This window comes from Crinia signifera, chromosome 12 (assembly GCF_055691185.1).
Source record: "Crinia signifera chromosome 12, ASM5569118v1, whole genome shotgun sequence".
In the NCBI taxonomy this organism is placed as follows: domain Eukaryota; kingdom Metazoa; phylum Chordata; class Amphibia; order Anura; family Myobatrachidae; genus Crinia; species Crinia signifera.
The window spans coordinates 74410849-74431865 of NC_139228.1; the positions used below are offsets into that span (position 1 = coordinate 74410849).

Here is a 21017-nt window from a genome sequence, read left to right on the forward strand (position 1 = left end):
AACAGGCAACAATGGCAGTACAGATGTACATCACACATACAGATATGCACAAGACGCATTCTAATAAGGGACACGGACATGGGGAACATATTTACCGAGCTGTGCAGCACCCAGGCAGCCATTCAGCATCGCCACATGGTGATTGCACAGCCAGTAACAGTACTGATATATATATACTAGATGTACTCTAATGAGGGACACAGACATGGGGAACATATAATTACTGAGCTGTGCAATACCCAGGCAGCCATTCAGCGGCGCCACATGGTGATTGCACAGCCAGTAACAGTACTGATATATATATATATACTAGATGTACTCTAATGAGGGACACAGACATGGGGAACATATAATTACTGAGCTGTGCAGCACCCAGGCAGCCAATCAGCGGCGCCACATGGTGATTGCACCAGCCAGTACTGTAAATATAGAACACAAAAGAACAGTACAAGGTACACAGAACTAGTCAAAACACAATTAAAGCACAATTCTTAGTACACAATACAGCTGAGATATAAGGAAGTGAATGAGAATAGATGCAGGTATAGATTGTAGATGAGTAAGAGTGCTGTAGTTGAAATACAAGAAGAGTGCTGTGAGAACAGGAGGGAGGAGGGCCCTGCTCTAAGGAGCTTACAATCTAGAGGGAGGGGGATACAGACAGGTGACATGAGGTGCAGGTAAGGAGACCTGAGGCAAGAAGTGAGCCATGGCAGGGATGGTCAGGACACGAGGCAGCAGGTAAAGAGAATGGACAAAGTAGTCCTCTCTCTCCTCCTATCCTCCTCTCTCCCCTCCACCTGCACCCTTGACCCCTAACAGCTTTTTACCATGGGCCATGCCACAACACACCCTGCTAGGGGCAGAAAGCATGCAGAGTGAATAGTATGTAGTATGTAGTAAGGGGGGTGCAGGGCAGCAGCAGTCTAGTTTGCAGGAAGGGGTGTGCAGGGTAGCAGCGGACGGTGTAGTGTGCAGTAAAAGGGATGCCGGGTAACAGCAGTTTATGTGTGTGGGGGTTGTAGGACATTGTAGGAAGGTGTAGGGTAGTGGAGGTAGTGCAGTATGTGCATGGAGGGGGAGCAGGGTATTGAAGATAGTGTAGTGTGTGCAGGGAGTAGGGTGCAGAGCAGTGGCAATGTAATGTGCGGGGAGGGGTGCAGGGTAGTGGCAATGTATTCTGAGGGTGCAGGCTAGTGGTGGTAGTGTAGTATGTGCAGGGAGGTGGGTGCTGGGGATTGGTAGTGTAGTATGTATGGGGAGGGAGGTGCAGGGTGGCGGCAATAGTGTAGTGTGTGCAAGGAGTAGCAGCGATTTGTGTGGGGAAGAGGGTGCAGGGTAGCGATGGTATTGTGTGCGTGTAAAGGTAATTGTGTAGTGTGTGTGGAGAGTGATGTTCAGGGTTGCATTGATGTAGTGGAGGCCGGGGGTACAGGTAGAGATGCCAATCCTGGGGCATTTTTTTCAATCCCGGGGCCTGGGATTGAAAAATGCTCAATCCTGGGATTCCCGGGATTGGCATCCCTAATAAAAACACTCCTGTCCCCCCCCCCCCCCACATCGGCTGCCCTGCACATTTACTTACATTGTAGGGTGGTCAGGAGCGGGACAGACAGCAGTGGTGTGGGGCTGCGTCTGGGCGCGAGGCAGCAGCAGAGCGTGCCACAAAAATGCTGTGGTCACACCCCCTCCAGGGGGGCCCTGGGAAGTTGTTGTATTGGGACCCAGGATTTCTCATGGCGGCCCTGCACACCGGGTCTACTGGCATCCAGTGTGCACTTGGAGATGATTTCATCTTCAAGCAGTACTTTCCCCAGCCAATCAATTTTTTTAGGCATTTCCAAGGTCATCAAGACCCTGTCCGCACCTTTCAGGCCTGAGCTGGGTTATCTACCAGAGTTGCAAGTCTTGGGTTGAGAATCCAGGACATTGAATGCAGGTAGACTATTCCAGACATAGACCAGACTATGTTAATGTGCACGTGCAAAAACCCAGGTTTTAATCGTATGTCTATAAGCTGTGACATTTGATTGCATACAGTAATAGTTACATTGAATCCTAATGGTAATGTAATACCCTCTTCCGGGGTAACAATAATGTGGCTGCAGTTTCATTGTAGCAACCACAGTAACTAACAAGAATTGCTCTAAGTCATAGCTGACGCATTTGTAACCTTTGAAATCATCAACTGAGACTGGACAACGTAATTACAGACTTTCTAGTGCTCTCTGAAGGCTTCTTGTCAGTGGAACTCGCAATATATTTCAAGTGCGCGGAAAATTGTACAGCAGGAATTCTGATTCTTTTTAAAAACATGAATCATGAACAAAATACCTATGCAGAGTGTCTGTTGATGAAGGGAGGCTTTTTGTGCCTTTGCTAAATGCCCATGTTTAATGTGCTTTACATGAGCATAGAAGCTGCCGCTCTTGAATAGCTCACAGGCAACCCTTCCACCTAAAGTTCATACAGTAGCTCTCCCGGTGGGGGGTGGGGGTGTGAGGGTTGGTATCTGAGCACCCAGAAATCTCCTTGACAAAGGCGAGAGAGCAGACATATAGGGTGACATTTAATGGGATGAGATATCTCGACTTTTGTGATTTTTAGTCAAAGACGCCCGAATTTGCGCTCTTTTCCAAAATGGCCAACTTAATAGGATGCGAAATGGGGTAAAAATCGCATCCAGGTGTTTTCCTATTAAAAAGTATAGAACTTTCAAATTTAATAGGATGCGATTTTTGGAAAACTTTCACCAAAAATCGCAACACAATTAGACAAGGTTCTGGCATGTGGGTTTGACAGAACCATGCACAGACCAGTGCGATCTGTGCATGATTCTATCCATAAAAAGTGTAAAATATATATATATTTTTTAAAACGGCATGGGATCCCCCCTCCTAAACATAACCGGCCACGGGCACAAAGAGCTGGTCCTGGTTTTAAAAAAAATCACGGGGCAAACTGAATAGGGGTCCTCTGGATTTTTTAAAACCAGCACCAGGCTCAAGGGGGGGGGGCAAAATGAGGAGGGGTTCCCTGTATTTCAAGAACCAGCTACGGGCCAGCAAGCAGGGTAATGCCACAGCTGGGAGGGAGACTTTTTATACAAGTTCCCCCCACCTCCACCCCGGCCAAAGCATTCACCCCCTGACTGGTCAGCCTGAGCAGGGATCCTGGGGAAGTGGGGACCCCCAATGAAGGGGTCCCCCTCCAGAATTGACCTGCCCAGGCTGAAGCCTGGGGCTGTCCCCGGTACCCTTGTGTGGTGGGCACTGGGCTGATGTTTGTGTAAGGAATAGAACTAAGTATTGTGTATTGTTGTGGAACTTGAGTCCCAGCAAGCCTGCACTGCATGTAGGGACTTGGAGAACCACAAGTCCCAGAATATGGGTACAAAAAAAAAACCACAGAGACATACGAACAGTAAAATGTTATTACATACAACAATCATCCACTCGCGCATTACCTATGGGTCCACCGATAGCCCTGTTCTCTTCTCTATGTAAAATCCTTTTGGGTTCCTGTGAAAAGATATCATACTTACACGCTGTCTTCTCTGCTTCTCTGGCTTCCCATAAACGCTGTTCACACAAGGCGATCTTCTGTTTACATCTGCGGCTCCCCCCCCCACAGATGAGGAGTTAGGCCCACCCACCAGCCAATTACGATCAGAGAAATTCCAATGCCTGATCATTATTGGCTGGTGGGTGGGCCTAACTCCCGCTCAGGATGGGGGACCCCACGCGTTTTTTTATAATTTTTTTTAAACACACATTACCATGTCCACTAATTCACACATTTTCATGACTAAAACGTGCACAATATCGCACTTTTCACACACACAATGCAAATTATACAGTAGGTCAATGGGGAGGGGGAAATTTCCCAGGAAAAGTTGTGAGTTTTACTGTTCTCTGTGCCAACCCAATCCTTAAGCACATGACATTGCACACGTGCACATGTAGAGTCTGCTGCATTCTTGTCCCATTTCCCTTTAAACTACCCCAATAGCTTATACATGTCCGATTTGTCTTTTTGACAATTAAACTGTTGCCCAAACCCAAGAAGATGGGTTACAGGTATATAAATAATATGAACTCTTTCCCATAAGTAACACCAGTAGCGTAAATGTGTGGCAGTGTACCCTGTGCTTCACTTAACCCCCCACCCCCCTCTCCCTGGATGGCACTAAAATTGTCACCAAGTTGTCCACAATATCTTTGGGACAAACGTTCCTACCCTGACTACATTCCCCCAGAAGCTTCATATGCGTTTATCAGAAGGGAAGCAAGCTGGTGGCAGGGAGGGAGTACGGGTAACTGAATCCATTGCATCTTATAAAATTGTACCATTCTTTTTCTGCAGATTTGGATGATCCCATTGTGACTGTCCATCAAAGCATAGGAGAAGCAAAGGAACAATTTTACTATGAGAGAACTGTTTTCTTACGATGCATAGCAAACTCCAATCCTCCTGTCCGATATAGCTGGAAACGTGGAGAGGAGATCCTTCTGCAAGGCACGGACAAAGGAGTGGAAATATACGAGCCTTTCTTCACCCAGGTAGGAAATAAGGTATCACAGGAACACTTTACTACCTATTCATTGTACTGTTATGTATCTGTTCTTATTTCATTTATGTAAACCCAACATGTAATAAGTTCCTATTCCTAAATAAGGTAAATATGTGGGACCTGAAGTGACTAAAAAGCCAAACTACAGGACTAGAACCTCCAGTAGGGATGGCCATTGACCAGCAATGATTCGTAATAATTGATGGTTTATGACAGATGTGAAATAGTTTCACCATCAATGGGGAGAACCAGATTTTTTCCCTTCATCGTTGTCTCACCAAAACCATTTTTTTTAACTTTCCCTAAGATGCCGGGACACTGTGCAAATCCCCACCCCAACACCCGTGAAGCTACGCCCCCAAGTTCTGATTGGCCCACCAGCCAGACAGTCAAAGAAAAGCATTGGCCATCGATATGTAAAACCATTGATGGTCATACAGTACATCATTGTACCATTGATGACCTTTTGTCCTATTGCCATTGATGGCAACCATGGATTGTAATAGCTGAATGGGGGGGGGGGGGGGAGTGATGTATCAAGCAGTAAAACACTGTAGAAGTTGCCCAAAGCAAACAAATAATTAGTTACTTCAAAATAAAGTACATCCATGTTAAATATGTGGGTGTTCGTTCAACGGTAACCAAAATATGACAATATCACTGCTATAAATTGGACAATCTGGGGGTCAGAAGGTTCAAAGGAGCAGGTAGGGTGTTTCAGTGAGGGCCAAAGAATAGTCACCACAGTATTATCCATGACAAAACAAAATGGCTACTGCTTTATAAAATAAACAAATAAATGCTATTCCAACCTTGAGGTGGAAATATAGAGCCAAACATTTTTCCGGCCAACTGTCAGAGTGCGCTCTATGTAGTATCACCAAGCCAGTACCTATAATTATTGTTTTAACAAGATACAATGATCGCACTTTGAACAGACGTTCAAACAGGCTGTTGAGGAGTGAGGATATTACAATCTTTGTCTGGTGTATTAACCACTCAGGAGATTACCATAATCTTTTTGAAATTTCTGAATCAAGTATCATTATCCATCTTGATATATGGAATACGGTTCTTATTTATTTTTTAACACACTAAGAAAAGTGCATCGCTGTATAGCTGTGTGGTCTTTCCTTGCTGTGTGACGCCTCTGATTAAGTCGTTTTGACGAAACACGTTGGATTGCTTTTAATAACGGATTATTGATTTGAAAGAGGTCTACATCTCATCTCATTTTCTGGAATCTGACAAGAAAACGTCTATTCAAAGTGTGATCATTGTATCTTGTTAAAACAATAATTATAGGTATTGGCTGGGTGATTAGCGCAGAACAGAGGTCACATTGTCTTGTTGTTTCTAGTACTAATACTTCCCTACTCCCGAGAGGCTCCCCCAAATCAGACCCCCCTCCCGGCCCCCCAGTAAGGTGGGCAGATCCATGTGGAGGGGGCAGGGCTAAATGACACAAATTGCATAATTTCCCATAATTTTAGCCCCTACCCCAATCTGAGGACCCGCAAATTGCTGCTTCTGACCGTCATGGGGGTGGGGCTTGGTGACATCAGCCTTATCCCCCCCTCTACACGTAGCCCTGTTCCGCCTTCCTTCAATACCTCTCCAGGCTTCTCCTGGCGAGGGGTAAAAAAAAGTAGTCAGGTATGGTTTATGGCAAGGTGAACATAGAATGAACTTGATATTTTTTTATTTTTTTACATTAATTTGTAGTTTTTTTTTAATTAAATGTATACAAAGTCTATTTGAAGAAATGATTCAGTGAATTCCCTTCTGCCAAATAATGTTATACTGATACAGGTTATATGTTATACCATTATACAGCAGTCTGTGCTGTTTATGTTATTTGTGTGATAGTATCTTCTATTTCTAGACGATGTCTTCATTTATAGCATTCAAAGCTTTGCCAAGAGACTGAGTATGTTGAAATATTAAATATCTGGGGTGCTCGGATAGATGTGTCTGCAGAGACCTTGTACAATCTGTATAGTTTCCATGGTAACCCCAGATACCTGAGGTTAAGAAAATCATTGCTTTATTTAAAGTACAGGAAATGTGTACAGGGTACATCTCAGCATCATGCACTCAGACTAGTGTAAGGTCATCATTTAATGTCATTATAGTCCTAGTGCAGAAATGTACCTACAACTAGTTTTGCCTTTCATTTATTATTGCCATGTGCTTATTAAGAAGTTATAAACGGGTCTATTCATAGAGTGCAGGGGCAAATGCAGGAGTTATAGGATATTGTTTCCAAATGAAGTCCACAATCTACCACTCTGCGGAATATTGGAGCAAGTGCGTGAGTCTGGGAGAGCGGTAGAAATGTAAACATTGGTCATTTTATACATTGGATATTGTGTTCTCTACTGTATTGATATCTAACACTGCAAATGGTTTCTAGTATAGGCTGTATCAAACATTTAAATAATATAAATAAGTGGTCAGGAAAAGATTAAACATACAGTTATATACAAACATAATAGAACCGGTACTGCACTTTTTAAGCTCAAATTCTCCCACCTTATGGAAAGGCTCCTGTCTCTTCTTCCCAGTAGCTGCTCTCTGGTTCAGTGCACTGATTGGGGACACAAACAGAAAACTTGGTTGACAAAGCTGCTACCACTGGGCAGGTGCAGCAGTTCCACTTTGTCCCTTACGCTGCTTGATGTGGTGGCAGCTCTTGCAATTGTGTTATATTATACCATTGCTTTTGTAGTCATCATTTGAGCCACTTGCCAACTACTAGTAACTACAGTATGTATCTGGTACACACCATGTTGTTATTATGTAAGGGGAGGACATGCATTTATATTGTTTCTCTGCAGGGTAAATACTGGCTGCTTTTGCATGTAGCACACATCTGTGAGATGGATTTATATTTACAGTGCAATTTTGATTTCTGTTTGAACACACCGCACTCAAATCTAAATATCTTACATCTATATAGACAGTATATATATATATATATATATATATATAAATATATATATATATATATATATATATATATATATATATATTAGGAAAAAAGGGGGATGTAGTGCGCCACTTATGTCCTGAACAACTTTTGGAGGAGTCAGCAGGCAGTACCCAACGCGTTTCGTCATTTAAGACTTCATCAAGGGGTGAATGAAGTCTTAAATGACGAAACACGTTGGGTACTGCCTGCTGACTCCTCCAAAATAGATAAGTTCTGCTTTTACACTTTATCAAAAAATTTTTTATATATCCCCTCCTTATTTTTAGCGATATCACATGTAGGCAATTTTTTACTGAGCTTTGCATTTTTTATATTGCTGTTTTTTTCTATGTAATTTCCTTGTACTGTTTGTTCTTATATCCAATGCTATTGTGCATTTTTTATATATATATATATATATATATATATATATATATATATATATATATATATATATAAAATAAATTCTTATATGTTTTAAAAAATGAAAAACACGTTTCTTATACAGGTATTTGTAGTCGCTTAGACCTCTATCCAATCCATTATATATATATATATATATATATATATATATATAGTCCTCCAATGAAAGGCACTCCAATTGCAGATAAAAACTTTTTAGTAAATGGATGTCACCGAATACATTGTATTTTCGGGGTCAGCGCCCCTTCCTCAAGGTACAATCCAAAACTGGAAACAGCAGAGTAACCTGCATCCATTTACTAAAAAGTAACCTGCATCCATTTACTAAAAAGTTTTTATCTGCAATTGGAGTGCCTTTCATTGGAGGACTGTTTGTATTATTTTAAGTGCACCCAAGCCAGTTGACCCCGAGACCCCTGAGTGCCGGCATACAGTAGGATATATATATATATATATATATATATTAGTTAGCAGAAATTCAATAACAATTGGAAACAGTAAGAATAAAAATCTAGAACAGAAATTATTAAAAAAAAGGTGAACTTTTATGTATCATTTCCCCCCAATTCTTGTGTGTTCAATGTACCGTGTTCACCAACACAATATCTTCATTTAATGCACATCAGGTCACATTTTAAACCTCAGTACACACTGTGTAATTAGTGCCAATGAGAATATTAGCAGAGGCTTTCTGTGTGGCTTCATGTAATTATACAGTATTAAAACAACTGAAGATACTGTCCAATTTGGGGCAATTATACAGAGTGTCACAGCGTGGTCTTTAAACTTGTTCATTTTGAATTTATTAAAGGAAGAAGTATAAAGTAAAAATGTACAATTTCTTTTTATACATGTTCACCATAGTAAAAAAGGGGTTTCCACCTAATACCCCTTTCACATCGCACTTTTAAAACGGTATATTGCCGTTTTTTTTCCATTTTAAAACGGTTTAAGGCTGCAATGTGAAAGTGCCAGAGTTGATTTACCGGTTAAAGTTAACCGGTATTTCAACACGGTTAAAAAGCAGAGTCCTACACGTTTTAAAGCCGTTTTTTTGGCAGTTTGAACAGCTCTATTTCAATGGCTTGAAACGTGTCCCTTGGGGGTTAAACGGGTTGAATGTTTGAATGGTATTAAATGATTTTTAAAACGGTTTTCACCTGCAATGTGAAAGGTCTCAAGGCTCAGACCCGTTTTAAAGTCCCATTTAAGAATACCGTGTCATTACCCATTTCTGCAATGTGAAAGCAGTATCAGTGAGTTGTTTAGCAAGCTGCTCACACCGAAATGAGGAGGGTCAGTCCCCAAAAATACATACAAAGACAAAAAGACTATTGGTGGAGCGCTCAAAGGTTATAAACAATTATCACACAAAAATAAATGTATAGTGATCAATTGGGTATCACATAAAAAAATCACGATTTATTTTTGACTAGCATAAAAAAATTAAAGATGAAACATGTGAAATACATCATAAGAATAAAAATAATGAATTTAAAATGCACTCTGAGAAATATACATTAGTAACAATGGGTTATACTGTTTATCAATCTCATTTGTTCCTAGTATGCTCTCCTCAGATCATTGGATATGATCTCCCATGGTGTCCATCTTGAGGATAATATACTGTAGTGGGTGTCCATAAACCTGAATGGATGCCTTTGTAGTTTATATCATCTTTACTTGAGACAGGATTTTTGGGGGTCTCTGGATATTTGAAAGGCTCCAATGGTTGACAGGTGGTGGTGTCCCAAAGATTGTATCCAGTTGGTATTGGCAAATAGGAAGACCAAAGTGGGAGGATCAAAAAATGGGAGAGCGGGTCCAAGTGAGTTCAAAGTCCAAAGTCACGTAGCAGAGTGGAAGTGGCCTGGCGCATTTCGTTGCTCAAAGGCAACTTTTTCAAAGGTGACATGTTCACCAGCAGGCAATATAAAGTTGTCAAGTAATAAATAATAATAATAATAATAATAATAATAATAATAATAATAATAAAATATAATTTAGAACAATAGCACAGTGCTAGGTAGCAGCAACATATATAGATACGGTGACAAGGAATCACATACACTGGATAAGATGAAGTCTTGGTCTTTATTTTGTAGCAGGTAAACAGCATACCAGGTAATCAGCAGAGGCAATAATGGTTACAGCATTGCAGCATACAGGTAGTCACAGCATTGTACAAACTCTTCAGAAAGCTCCAGTGGTCCCTACTGTAGCCCACACCCCAGGCCTATCACCTGGGCAGCTATTCCACCATAAGGAACACTGACCACAGGTGCTGCTAAACAGCTCATTCATGATCACACCAGCTGCTGCTGCTTTAAAACCTGGTCTGGATTTTCCACATCATCCTCATGTGGAAATATCTGCCACAATATGCTGTATCTGCCACAATATGTTGTATCTGTCCTGGGAGCAGTCAGACCGAAGACAGCGAGCAAAGGCTAGGTCTAGTTATAATGGGTGTGGTCTAACAGGAAAATAATTACCTTAAACCTCACTTTTGCAACCTGCATGACCAGACATTGATTACCGCAGGAAAGCTCGTTGTCCTCCCGTGCTTCAGTTGGTTGGCTGAAGGCCACACAGTGACATATAAACATAAAGGCCCACACAGTGACCAAGTACGCCTCACAAATCCAGCCCAAGCAATCACAGGCAACATAAATCATTACATACTGTTTATCCATAATGCCAATTACACATTATACCGCACACCATGAGGTCAATTACACATAACACCCCACACCGTGATGCCAATTAGACAATACGCCCCACACCATGATGCCAATTACACATTATGCCACATAAGTGCCACTTACCTACATGCTAGTAGCCAGGAGTTTTATGCTCATTGCCAAGGTGGATTTCATGCTTGTTGCCCAGGGGGGGTTTCATGCTCGTTGCCCAGGGGGGATAACATACTCATTGCCATGAAAGGGGTTTCATGCTTGTTGCCATGGGAGGAATGCATGCTCGTTGCCTGGGGGATAGCATGCTCGTTGCCATGGGGGTTTCATACTTGTTGCCATTGGAGGATTGCATGCTCATTGCCCAGGGGGATAACATGCCCGTTACCATGGGGGGGGGGGTTATGCCTTTTGCCATTAGTTGGTTTTATTGTTGTTGCCATGCGGTGATTGCATGCTCGTTGCTCAGGAGTGGATAACATGCTCGTTGCCCAGGGGTGAATTACATGCGCACTGCGTGCCCACTTCTTAAATGTAAAAAAACCCCACAGAATAGCCCTGAAATGCGGGAGCCGGTGAAGGAGAGCTCCTGGCAGCAGGATAGCCAGCGGAGGGGAGCTCCTTCCACCCCTGTGCTAACCCCGCTTATCAGGTTCCACGGCGGGTCACAGCAGAGCTGGTAGACGGCGGCAATGGCAGCAGTGCGTGACTGTTCAGCAGCGGACAAGCCGTGCAGTCACCTGGTGGCAGGCACGGTCCAGGTCCAGTATTAGTTAATTATAGATATTAGCCTAAATAGACAAAATGATGGCTTAGCTGTAAACCATGCTTGCCTGCTTTGTGGCCTAATTCCCAATTAACACTTATCTATGTAGCTGTCAAGATGTAGAGAATGATAAAGAAGAATGCTTAGACACCAGGATGTACATTTTCATAAGCACCAATTCCAGCCCGAGTATTACAAAATGATTCACAAAGTGGAATGATAAAAGCTTGAAAAATTAAAAGCAGAGACAAAATGCCCCAATTACAACTGTTTGGAGTGTTAGCTCTTGTGTCTAAGACGTCAGCATTCTGGATGTGTGCTCTTTTCTCTGACAGTTTACAGTGAACATAATACATTCCATAGGATTTATATGAATTTATTTTGTTTTAGTCAATAAGGCAAAATGTATTATTCATTTTTTCTTCAATCAGCATCAGGCCCACAATGTACATTGTGAGCCTGATGAGCCTGATTCAGAGTAACCTGCTGCAGTGTCCGCATGGGCGTCTGTTGACGCTAAGATTTCTACAACTGCAGGGCTGGATTAAAGGGGGTCAAGGCACACCCACTGCACAAGAGTGCAGTGCATTACTGGGAGTTGAATAAGTCCCATGACACTTTGCACATGAGGGCAGAGGCTGAGAGGTTTGTGCTGAGCTCTGTTTGATGGAGCTCATTACATGCTTCTCAGGCCCATGGAGGACAGCAGCAGCCTAGTCATGGGAGGGTTTTCAATCAGAGGCAGCACTGAGCCTGTGAGGTCTCCTACAGTCCTATAGAATGTGCATAGGGACAAACACAGGCTTTTCAAGTGGTATGTACTGTATGTATGTATATGTGTATATATATATATATATATATATATATCCCCCCCACCAGCAGCTACCCATTGACCAAGTTTATACCGCCTATACTCTGTGTTTTGACAGTGTAATATTCTCCAGTGCAGTTTGTGGCCAGTAATGACAAGTGCCTAAAATGCCCGGGCCCCCCCGAAGGCTTTATTTGGCACTGTACAACTGTCTGTACTACAAGCGTTTCCTAGTGTACAGCTGTGCGCCAGAATGCCCAAGGACTGAGACGCACATTTTGAGCTTTTTTAAAAGCTCAACAACTGCTTGGTGCCTCTTTAGGTTCAAACATTGGTCAAACAACTGTAACTTGCCCCTGCTCTATGCTCAGTACAGATTGTCCATCAGACAGAGGCGGAACTACCATTGGTGCAGCAAGTGCAGTGCACTGGGGCCCTTAAGCACTAAGAGGCCCACACAGCTGCCCCTGAAACACTAACCTGTCTCCCACTGTTTTTCCTTGTCTCACTCTGCCTCTCACTGTCATCCACCAGGGACGTGGCAAAAAAGAAAAGAGAGCGTGGTCACACACCCTTTCTTATACTTTCAATGAACAGCTGGAGACCCATAAAACCAGTACAAAGCCTTTTTGGCAGGTATAGGCCATAAAAAAAATACTATCCTGGCCAAAGAGGTACAGTTGGAGGGTGTGTTATCGATAGACTGCTCATGCCTATAGCCCATAGTAAACATGTTCGAGGTTGTCCTGCAATAATATCCTGATACTTTTTGATCGCTGGCCATTTGCAAGGTTACTGACAGGAAGCTGGGGTGGTAGCCATCCATTTTCAGAGAGTGTCTGGGAAAACGCAGGTGTGCCCAGGTGTTTGAGGTGAAGTTGTGGGACATCAGCTCTGGCCAGGGGTGGATTGGTAACTAAATCCTGGTGGCAGCACGGGGGTGGTGGGTTGGTGGTAATGCTGGTGGCAGCTAGGGCGGGTGGTAATGCTAATGATGGTGACGTCACCCAAGAGCGATCCACTGCAATCTTTATACTGGTCAAAGCCGAGGTCGTATTTACTGTGGGCATCCAGCAGGAAAAGCGGAGGCCCAGCCATGGGGAAAATTGGGCAAATCCGGACCGGCCCACCGGAAAATGCCCCAGTTTCACGGTGGGCCAATCCGCCCCTGGCTCTAGCCCTGATCCTGCTGTTTCTTTTGCAGCCGCCGAGAAAGTCCTGGACTATGCACAGACTGCGCACACTGGTGGAATCATTCCATGGTGAGGGGCGTGGCCAGGTGTGCGAGGGGAAGTCATGTGACATCAGCTCCACCCCCAATCAGCCTGATTCTATCACAGCCGCTGAGTAAGTCTTGGACTATGCACAGACTGCACACACTGGTGGAATCTTTCCGTGGTGAGCGGTTGTTAATGGATTTTCAGCGTATCACAAGGCTTCAATATTTTCATAAGCCATGCTAAGCAATTTGCAGGTGTGCATAGGGCGGGGTTTCATTCTGGTGGGGAGGTGGATAACTGACCACCGAGCTCCAAATATTACCAGCCCTACCATCAGATCTGAATCAGGCCGAGTCTAATAAATCTGAAACTATACACTTTAAAAGTTTTTGAAACCATCCTCTGTTCTAAAGATCTCTCACCTTTCTCAAACTCCAAAAAATGCAATAAACCATCACACGGCCTAATTGGCACCAGTGAGAAAGTATTTCTCTAGAGAAAACCTGACACGTTCTATTTCTGTGCATGAGGGTTGGGTGCCCTGGAACATACGATAGATATACAGTATCATGACATTGTCCAGGTATGTTGAAGATATTATAGAATGTTTTTAATATAGAACATTTTTACTAGCCGCTTCATACACTGTAAAACACTACGTTAACCTAAGTCTGCATACCGTAAATAAACAGGCGCCAAAGGCAAAATAACATATACTTCAGAATAATAAAGCGTAGCATATAGATAAATAAATACCTGGATATCAATTTTCTCTGAGCCCTGCATATGGGATGTAGTTAGAATCCCGACGCCGGAATCCCGCCCACCAAAATCCCGACACTTTCTCCCTCCGTAGGTGTCCACGACACCCATATAGGGTGAATAAATTAGTGTGCCGAGCGTAGCGTGGCACCGGGCCCCCTGCGTTGCGATCCACTTCCCCCCCATGTCTGGATTCCGGCGTCAGGATTTTGAATGCCGGGATTCTGACCGCCAGAATTTAGTACCAATCCCCTGCATATTACCAAGTACTCAGAGTCATTGTCACTGCAACGGAACTCCAGACTGGGAAGTATAGAAAAAAATGGTGTACTGTAGGTTTTGCATACTTGCCTACCATCCCAGAATGGGCGGACCAAGGGGGACCCAACAACAATGCGATTTGTCATAGTAACCCCCCCCCTCCGCTATACATTACCTGGTTTATGGTGCTATATCTCAGAGGGGCAGAGCCACATTGCATATACACCCTGGTCACACAGCCCCTGCGCCGACCATGCGGTTAAGAAGTAGGTATGTATGAGATGTGCGTTGCGAGACCCTGTACACCACTGCATGTGGTGGTAGTGCCATAAAGTCGCATTAGGGATGGCCATAGGTCCAGTTGTCATTGATGTCGATTCTGCAAGCATCCAACGATATTAACTTCTTGGGTGGTATGCCCTGAAATTTTCCAGGCTCAGCTGCGCTGCGGGCTGTTCCGGCAAAATTTCCGGGCATACCACTAATATGCAGTTCAAATGCCAGAGTGGAGGTGAGAGGGAGCCCCTACGATCTGTGGTGGGTTTTGCTGGGGCAGGATAAACCTGCCCTGGTAGGTTTGTCCTGCCCCAGCAAAACCCACCACTCAAGGAGTTAATAAACTATGTGATGGATGACCATCGTTAGTTTTAACTATCGGTTGTCACCCATTTTCTTTTAATGGTTGGCCCGTAGGCCAATCAGAACATGGGGCGGGACTTCATGAATGTCGGGCGGAGCTATGCTCCACGTCCCGGCTCTTTGGAAAAGAAAACTAAAGAAAAACATCTTCTTTGCTGTGCCATCAATTGAGGGAAACCATCTACAGTAGTTCTCCCCATCGATGGCAAAAGTATTCCACATCGGCCACAAACCTTTGATAATCGATGGCCATCCCTAAGTCACATCTGTTACAGCTGCAACAACACTTTTGTCACCCACAGTCCCTTTCTAGTCTTCTATGTCTTTAAGAAACTTTATTAACAATAAAACTACAAAGGACATACAGTCCAGTGGTCACAATAGCAACATAAATCTACAGAATTTTATTTCCCACTAAAATTTAAAGAAGCCCGACCACTAAAATTTAAAGAAGCCCGACCATTAATATTGCCGAGACACCTACCAAGACAATTACCGATGAGGATGGCCAATGTCACATGATGTTCTAAGTAAGAACATATAAAATAGTTGAGAGAAAAGTAAACTGTTGAACGCGATGAACTGGAAACTTTTTAAGTCTGTAACTATGCAAAATGTCAGACATTAAAAAATAGCTGTTCTTTTTGTCAGTAATTGTCGCCTTCCTATGATTTGCATAACAACCATCACCTCACAATCCAACTATACTATAGGTTCCATGCTTGTGACATGATGTCACAAAACTATTTTTAAACATTAATCATTTCTACAGACTGCCTTTATGTTTGATAGGCCTTTTCTGTATGTTCTGTTGAAAATGATAACAAAAAAAGCAAGAGAAAGTGACCGGAAGATACAAAGGGGGAAATTTACTAAGACGGGAGTTCTATTTCAAATGTGATGTTGCTATGGGTAACCAATCAGAATCTACTTCTTATTTATTTATCACCTTCTAAAATATAATAGATGGTTTCCATAATTAGGGACCTATTTAGATAGAATAGAATCCACGTTATTGGCCATGCATGCTTGCGCATACTAGGAATTTTTTGTGGATTTAGCTGTAATTAGAAATCTTGTGCCCCCTGTTAAAAAAGTTTCTGGCTTCCCTCCCCCATACTGTACATCAACTATAATTTTTTACCTATGTCTCGTTACCAGGGGTTACATGCTCATTGCCAATGGTTTTATCCTTGTTGCCATGTGCTACATGCTCATTGCCAGGGGTTACATGCTTGCTGCCAGGTGTTTCATGCTCATTGCTATAGATTACATGCTCTTTGCTAGGTGTTTCTTGCTTATTGCCAGGGGGTTACATGCTCATTGCCATTGGGTTACATGTCCTACCAAGTTTCATTTTACCACTTTGGGAATATCCTTGTTACTTATTTCAACACAGAGATTACAGGTGGCAGAGTAAAGGCCCACACACTACTCTACAGCCTCACAAGCGATACTTTGGCAATTGCCCGCCCAGGAGACGCCAGGCTCCCCAGCGACAGGATTGCATACGGTACATTGAATGCAGTCCATTAGCATATGATGTATTGTGTGGGACCCCTTGCAAGTGCTTATAGATCCTCCTGGTTCTTATTAATCTTGTATGTATCACTTGCAATCTCTGAATCCGATCTGATATACACCGGACCGGATATTGGATCGGACCAGATGTCAAACACATCCAATTTGATGCGAGTAAAGGTCCATACACACGGAGTGATCTTGCCCAGCATCATGAATGGACAGCGATGATGGGGAAAAATCTCTGGGTTGAAAATTTTTACCCGCTTCCGAGATTTTCCCCGATGTGGATGACTTTCCATATCAGGATGCTGGTAATACCATGAGTGGTGATGTCAGCGATGATGCGGGAGCACGCATCAGCACTCACCGCTGGCCCACACACAATAGGTGGCTCAAATGCATTGGCCTTTAGGATACATTGTTGCCACACCCCGTGAATAGACGCTGTGAACATGCGCACAGCATCTATTTCTGCTATGTCTAACAGAGCCACCGGACATGCCCCCACAGCAGCAAAAAATTGGGCATGGCCTCGTGAGAACACCATGAGTATAGGCCGCACCCCTTGTCAATAGGTCACACCCCCAAAAATGTTCTGGCACGAGCAGTATCCCGCTTCTGGTTCGGCCAATGTTGGGAGGAATGCCATTGAATGGTGCATAATATTTCTCATAAATACAGCGATAACTTGTAATCTCAGGTTCTCCGAGATGGATGAGAATGAAAGTTCTGTAGAAGTTTTTCCATTCCCGTGCTTTAGGAAGAAGGGTCCTGCTTAGACCTATATCTTGTTTAACTAACCCCATTCTTCAAAAGTGAAACTTGTTTTTTTGCACTTCAGTGAATAAGAAGACACATTTTGTGTCTATTCTCCACTTTGCGAGAAATATCCGTCATTATTTCAACAAACGTTCAACAACTCATCAAATGTTTGTCAAAAATGTATGATGTTAGTAATAACACACAATGCTAATGTTTCCTTCTGCGGAATTACTTATTTGGCCAGAAAGGTGTTTTTATTTCTGCTTTGACATTATGCAAATGCTTGGTGAGTGATTCATTTTGTGACTAGACACACTCTTAATCATTCATTTATTTTAGAATTCTCCTACTACCCGCATGTCACATAACACTCCTCAAGAGAACATACTGTTCCAAATATAAAAAATGTGTAATCACCATATAAACATTCTTGTGTAGTCGCATCTCCCAGCACAGTATAACGCAGTTGGTTCACAATAAAGGGGGTATTCAATCCCCCACCGCTATTACTGATGGGGGAAATAGAGTCTGGCGCCTATTCAATGCTGTCTTTCCCGACAGCACTGAAGAGGCATCTCGGCAAAACGAGTCCGAGTTTAAAAGCAGTCCGGCTCATTTTGCTGAGAACGGCCATGGGTTGTCGAGCTCGCGGCCACATCCCGATGATCCACAGCCATTTCTTGCGGCCACACCCCCCTTTTGGTACTCGGCAGGTGAGACATTGAATCCCGCCTGCTGGGTTGCAGTCAAGTGGGAAGAGAACAGGACCGGGTCATGGCTGCCGGGCCGGCCCGACAGTCGTAACTCAGGATTGAATACCCCCCTTAAAGGTAGATTTACTTGAACTTTGAAAAATGTAAATGGGGTTTGGTTGCCCATAACAACCAATCTGTGTACTACTCAGGGCCGGTGCTAGGGTGCTTGGCGCCCTCCTGCAAAATATAAATTTGCGCCCTCTAATACTTTCGGCGCACGCAAAAAAAAATTAGCTTGATTTTACAAGAAGCATGGCCACAAAATAGTACCCACGTACCATATTACACCATACAGTAGCACATCTTATTCACAATACACCACATATTCACTTATGACACACAGTAGTACCCTTTTTCATGTTAGGCTACACAGTAATACCCCTTATACACCGTGCCCACAGTAGTAGTGCCGCTTACTTTAAGGAGGAATTGAGAGAGTGAGCAATGAGGTGCCAGGTTTAAAATGAAAAGCATAACCTAATCAATCACTACAAAAAAAACTACAATGAGGTGGTCTATTTTAACCATCTTTAAACTATTTAAAATTTGACGCAAAAATAACGCATACAATATTTTTTTTACTCCAATTTTTTTTAATACAGGTGTGGGATAGATGAGTGTGATATATACACACACAGCGCCGCATTCATCTATCCCATGAATGGCTTGACTAGCATGCCCATGAATAGGACAGACACACACACACCCCATAAATAGATATATATACACGCATATAGATATATATGTACTTCCTCATCTTTGAAGCCACCACTACGCCAATTACGTTAGCCGCTATTTAACCGATAAGTAAGGATTTTCGGCACCACCTGTCTCCGACAACTAAAGGTACTTTCAAACCACCCTCCCATGTCCACACCACCATCTATTACCTATTGTATCTATTACCTATTGTATCTATTACCTATTGTAGAGTGGTGGCGAGCAAGCCACAGAGCCGAAGCCGATATATATATATCGGTACTTCTTCATCTTTGTGGCCACCGCTGAGCTGCAGGCTGCTTCATCAAATACCATTGGACAGCTGAGCCGTCGCTCAGCTGTCCCGTTTTGCTAGGCGGCGCCGGCTGTCAGTCAGGGCAGCAGGGGCTCGGGTGCCAGGAATGCTGCAGACTGCGGAGCCACAGATCGGATCGATAACAGTGATCCGATCTGTGCTGGGTAACGTCTGCTATGGGTGGGGATCTGTGGGTGAGGAAAGCCGCTCTGACTTCAATGCTGCCGTCATAAAGTTTGACAGGCGCAGCGCACAGCAGCAGGGTCGGCAGAACAGACACAGAGAGTGCGCCTCTACAGCCCGGCGCCTACCTGTTTTGCAGGACCTGCTGAGCGGCTAGTGCCGGCCCTGGTACTACTAGATGGCCAGCTGAGTAAGCTACAGCTTCAAAGACTAGCACCTTGCGAGGCCAGGAAGTATAAATCCAGAGAAGCATACTTTGGCCTCACCACTTGAAAAAATGTGTCCGGCGTCCTCGTTTCTAGAAATGCCAGCTGTTCCTAACCGCACACCACCCTCTGAATGGATCTGCCTTTCAATCCTGTAGATGTTCTGTAGAACTGGAATCAGAAAACCGTAAAAAAAAAATACATCCTGAATTATGGAATTATGGTATTCAATGTACCGACTGTTGGAACTGCCAGGAATTGATGAAAATGGCTGCACTTTGTCTAGAAATTACCAGGGATTCGACTATCCACAGGCATTTCTTCTGACAATACAGACTCTCCATAGTGAGGGGAGTCTGCAGCAGGGATGGCGAGTCCTGGCCAGGATTGAATACTGAACTGTTTATATACAGTGGTGGCTCCTACTTCTTTTAGGTAAGGGGCGGCTGCCTCTAGCGGCAGGCACCCCCCTCCCTTTGTCCCCGGCACCTGTCCTATGATGACCGGTGCCGGGACTGGCGCATGCGCAGTACAAACATATGTTCTGCGCATCAGGCCAGCTTCTATGGGCTGCTTCGGCAACAGCCCATAGAAGTAATCATGGTCCCGGTGCCTGTATAATATAAGTTACAGGCACCAGGACCAGCCCAAAACAAAGCGTCCCAGAGGGAGGGAACACCTCCCAATGGGACTGCCTTGGTGACTGGCAGGTCGGACTTCCAATAGGAAGTCACTGCCAGTCACAGTGAAGCCAGTGCAGTCTCACAGACTGCATCTGGCTTCACTATAATAGCGGATTTTACCCGGTAAAAACCGCCACTGCTTTGTACTGTATATCCACCTGTTGGAGAAATCAGCAGGGATTTGTTATGATGGCCATCAGGTGGCGCTATTGCTCTTGCCCAGCAGTCCTTAAAGCCTCCTGCATGCTATAACTTCACCTTTAACAGCCACTTTTCCCCAATGGATTAGGCCCACCAGGACTTACTATGGGAGAAGGCTGCTACAGGAGGCCGAACAAGACAAGTACGGAACTGGAGTCAGACAGGGACATAAGAAGAAGAACCAGACACACAAGACAAACATAATTTTAGAGCACTACCGTATGCAACTGGCACGGGACCACTGCGGAAGATAGTACACAAGCCAAACACACAGGCAGAGTGCTAATGGCCTAATCATACAGAAGTCAGGCTGCAGTAACACAGACCTGCCAGAGGTGGATCGTAACAGGATTGAATAAATATTCTCTGTACATTGCAATATGATTACTGGCACTACATCAATACATGTTTCAAAAAAATTCTACTTCCATTGGAGTAAATTTTCCAAAATGGGAGTTCTATTAAAAATGGGATGTTGCTCTGGGTGACCAATCAGATTCTATCTATTATCTTCCAGAACATGCTAAATAACTAAGAAGTAGAATCTGATTGGTTGCTATGTA

At 43.7% G+C, this 21017-nt stretch overlaps 1 protein-coding gene across 2 annotated transcripts in view; it reads left to right on the plus strand.

The window, feature by feature from the left end:
* The window catches only part of MDGA2 (MAM domain containing glycosylphosphatidylinositol anchor 2), a 580635-nt gene that overhangs the window by 337817 nt on the left and 221801 nt on the right, over positions 1 to 21017 (plus strand). The window contains exon 4 of one of the 2 annotated variants that reach the window (XM_083166414.1): positions 4366 to 4562. In XM_083166414.1, coding sequence (XP_083022540.1) covers positions 4366 to 4562 — 197 coding nt within the window. Of the gene's footprint in view, positions 1 to 4365; positions 4575 to 21017 lie in introns of both variants that reach the window. The other variant, XM_083166413.1, reaches the window with a different exon arrangement.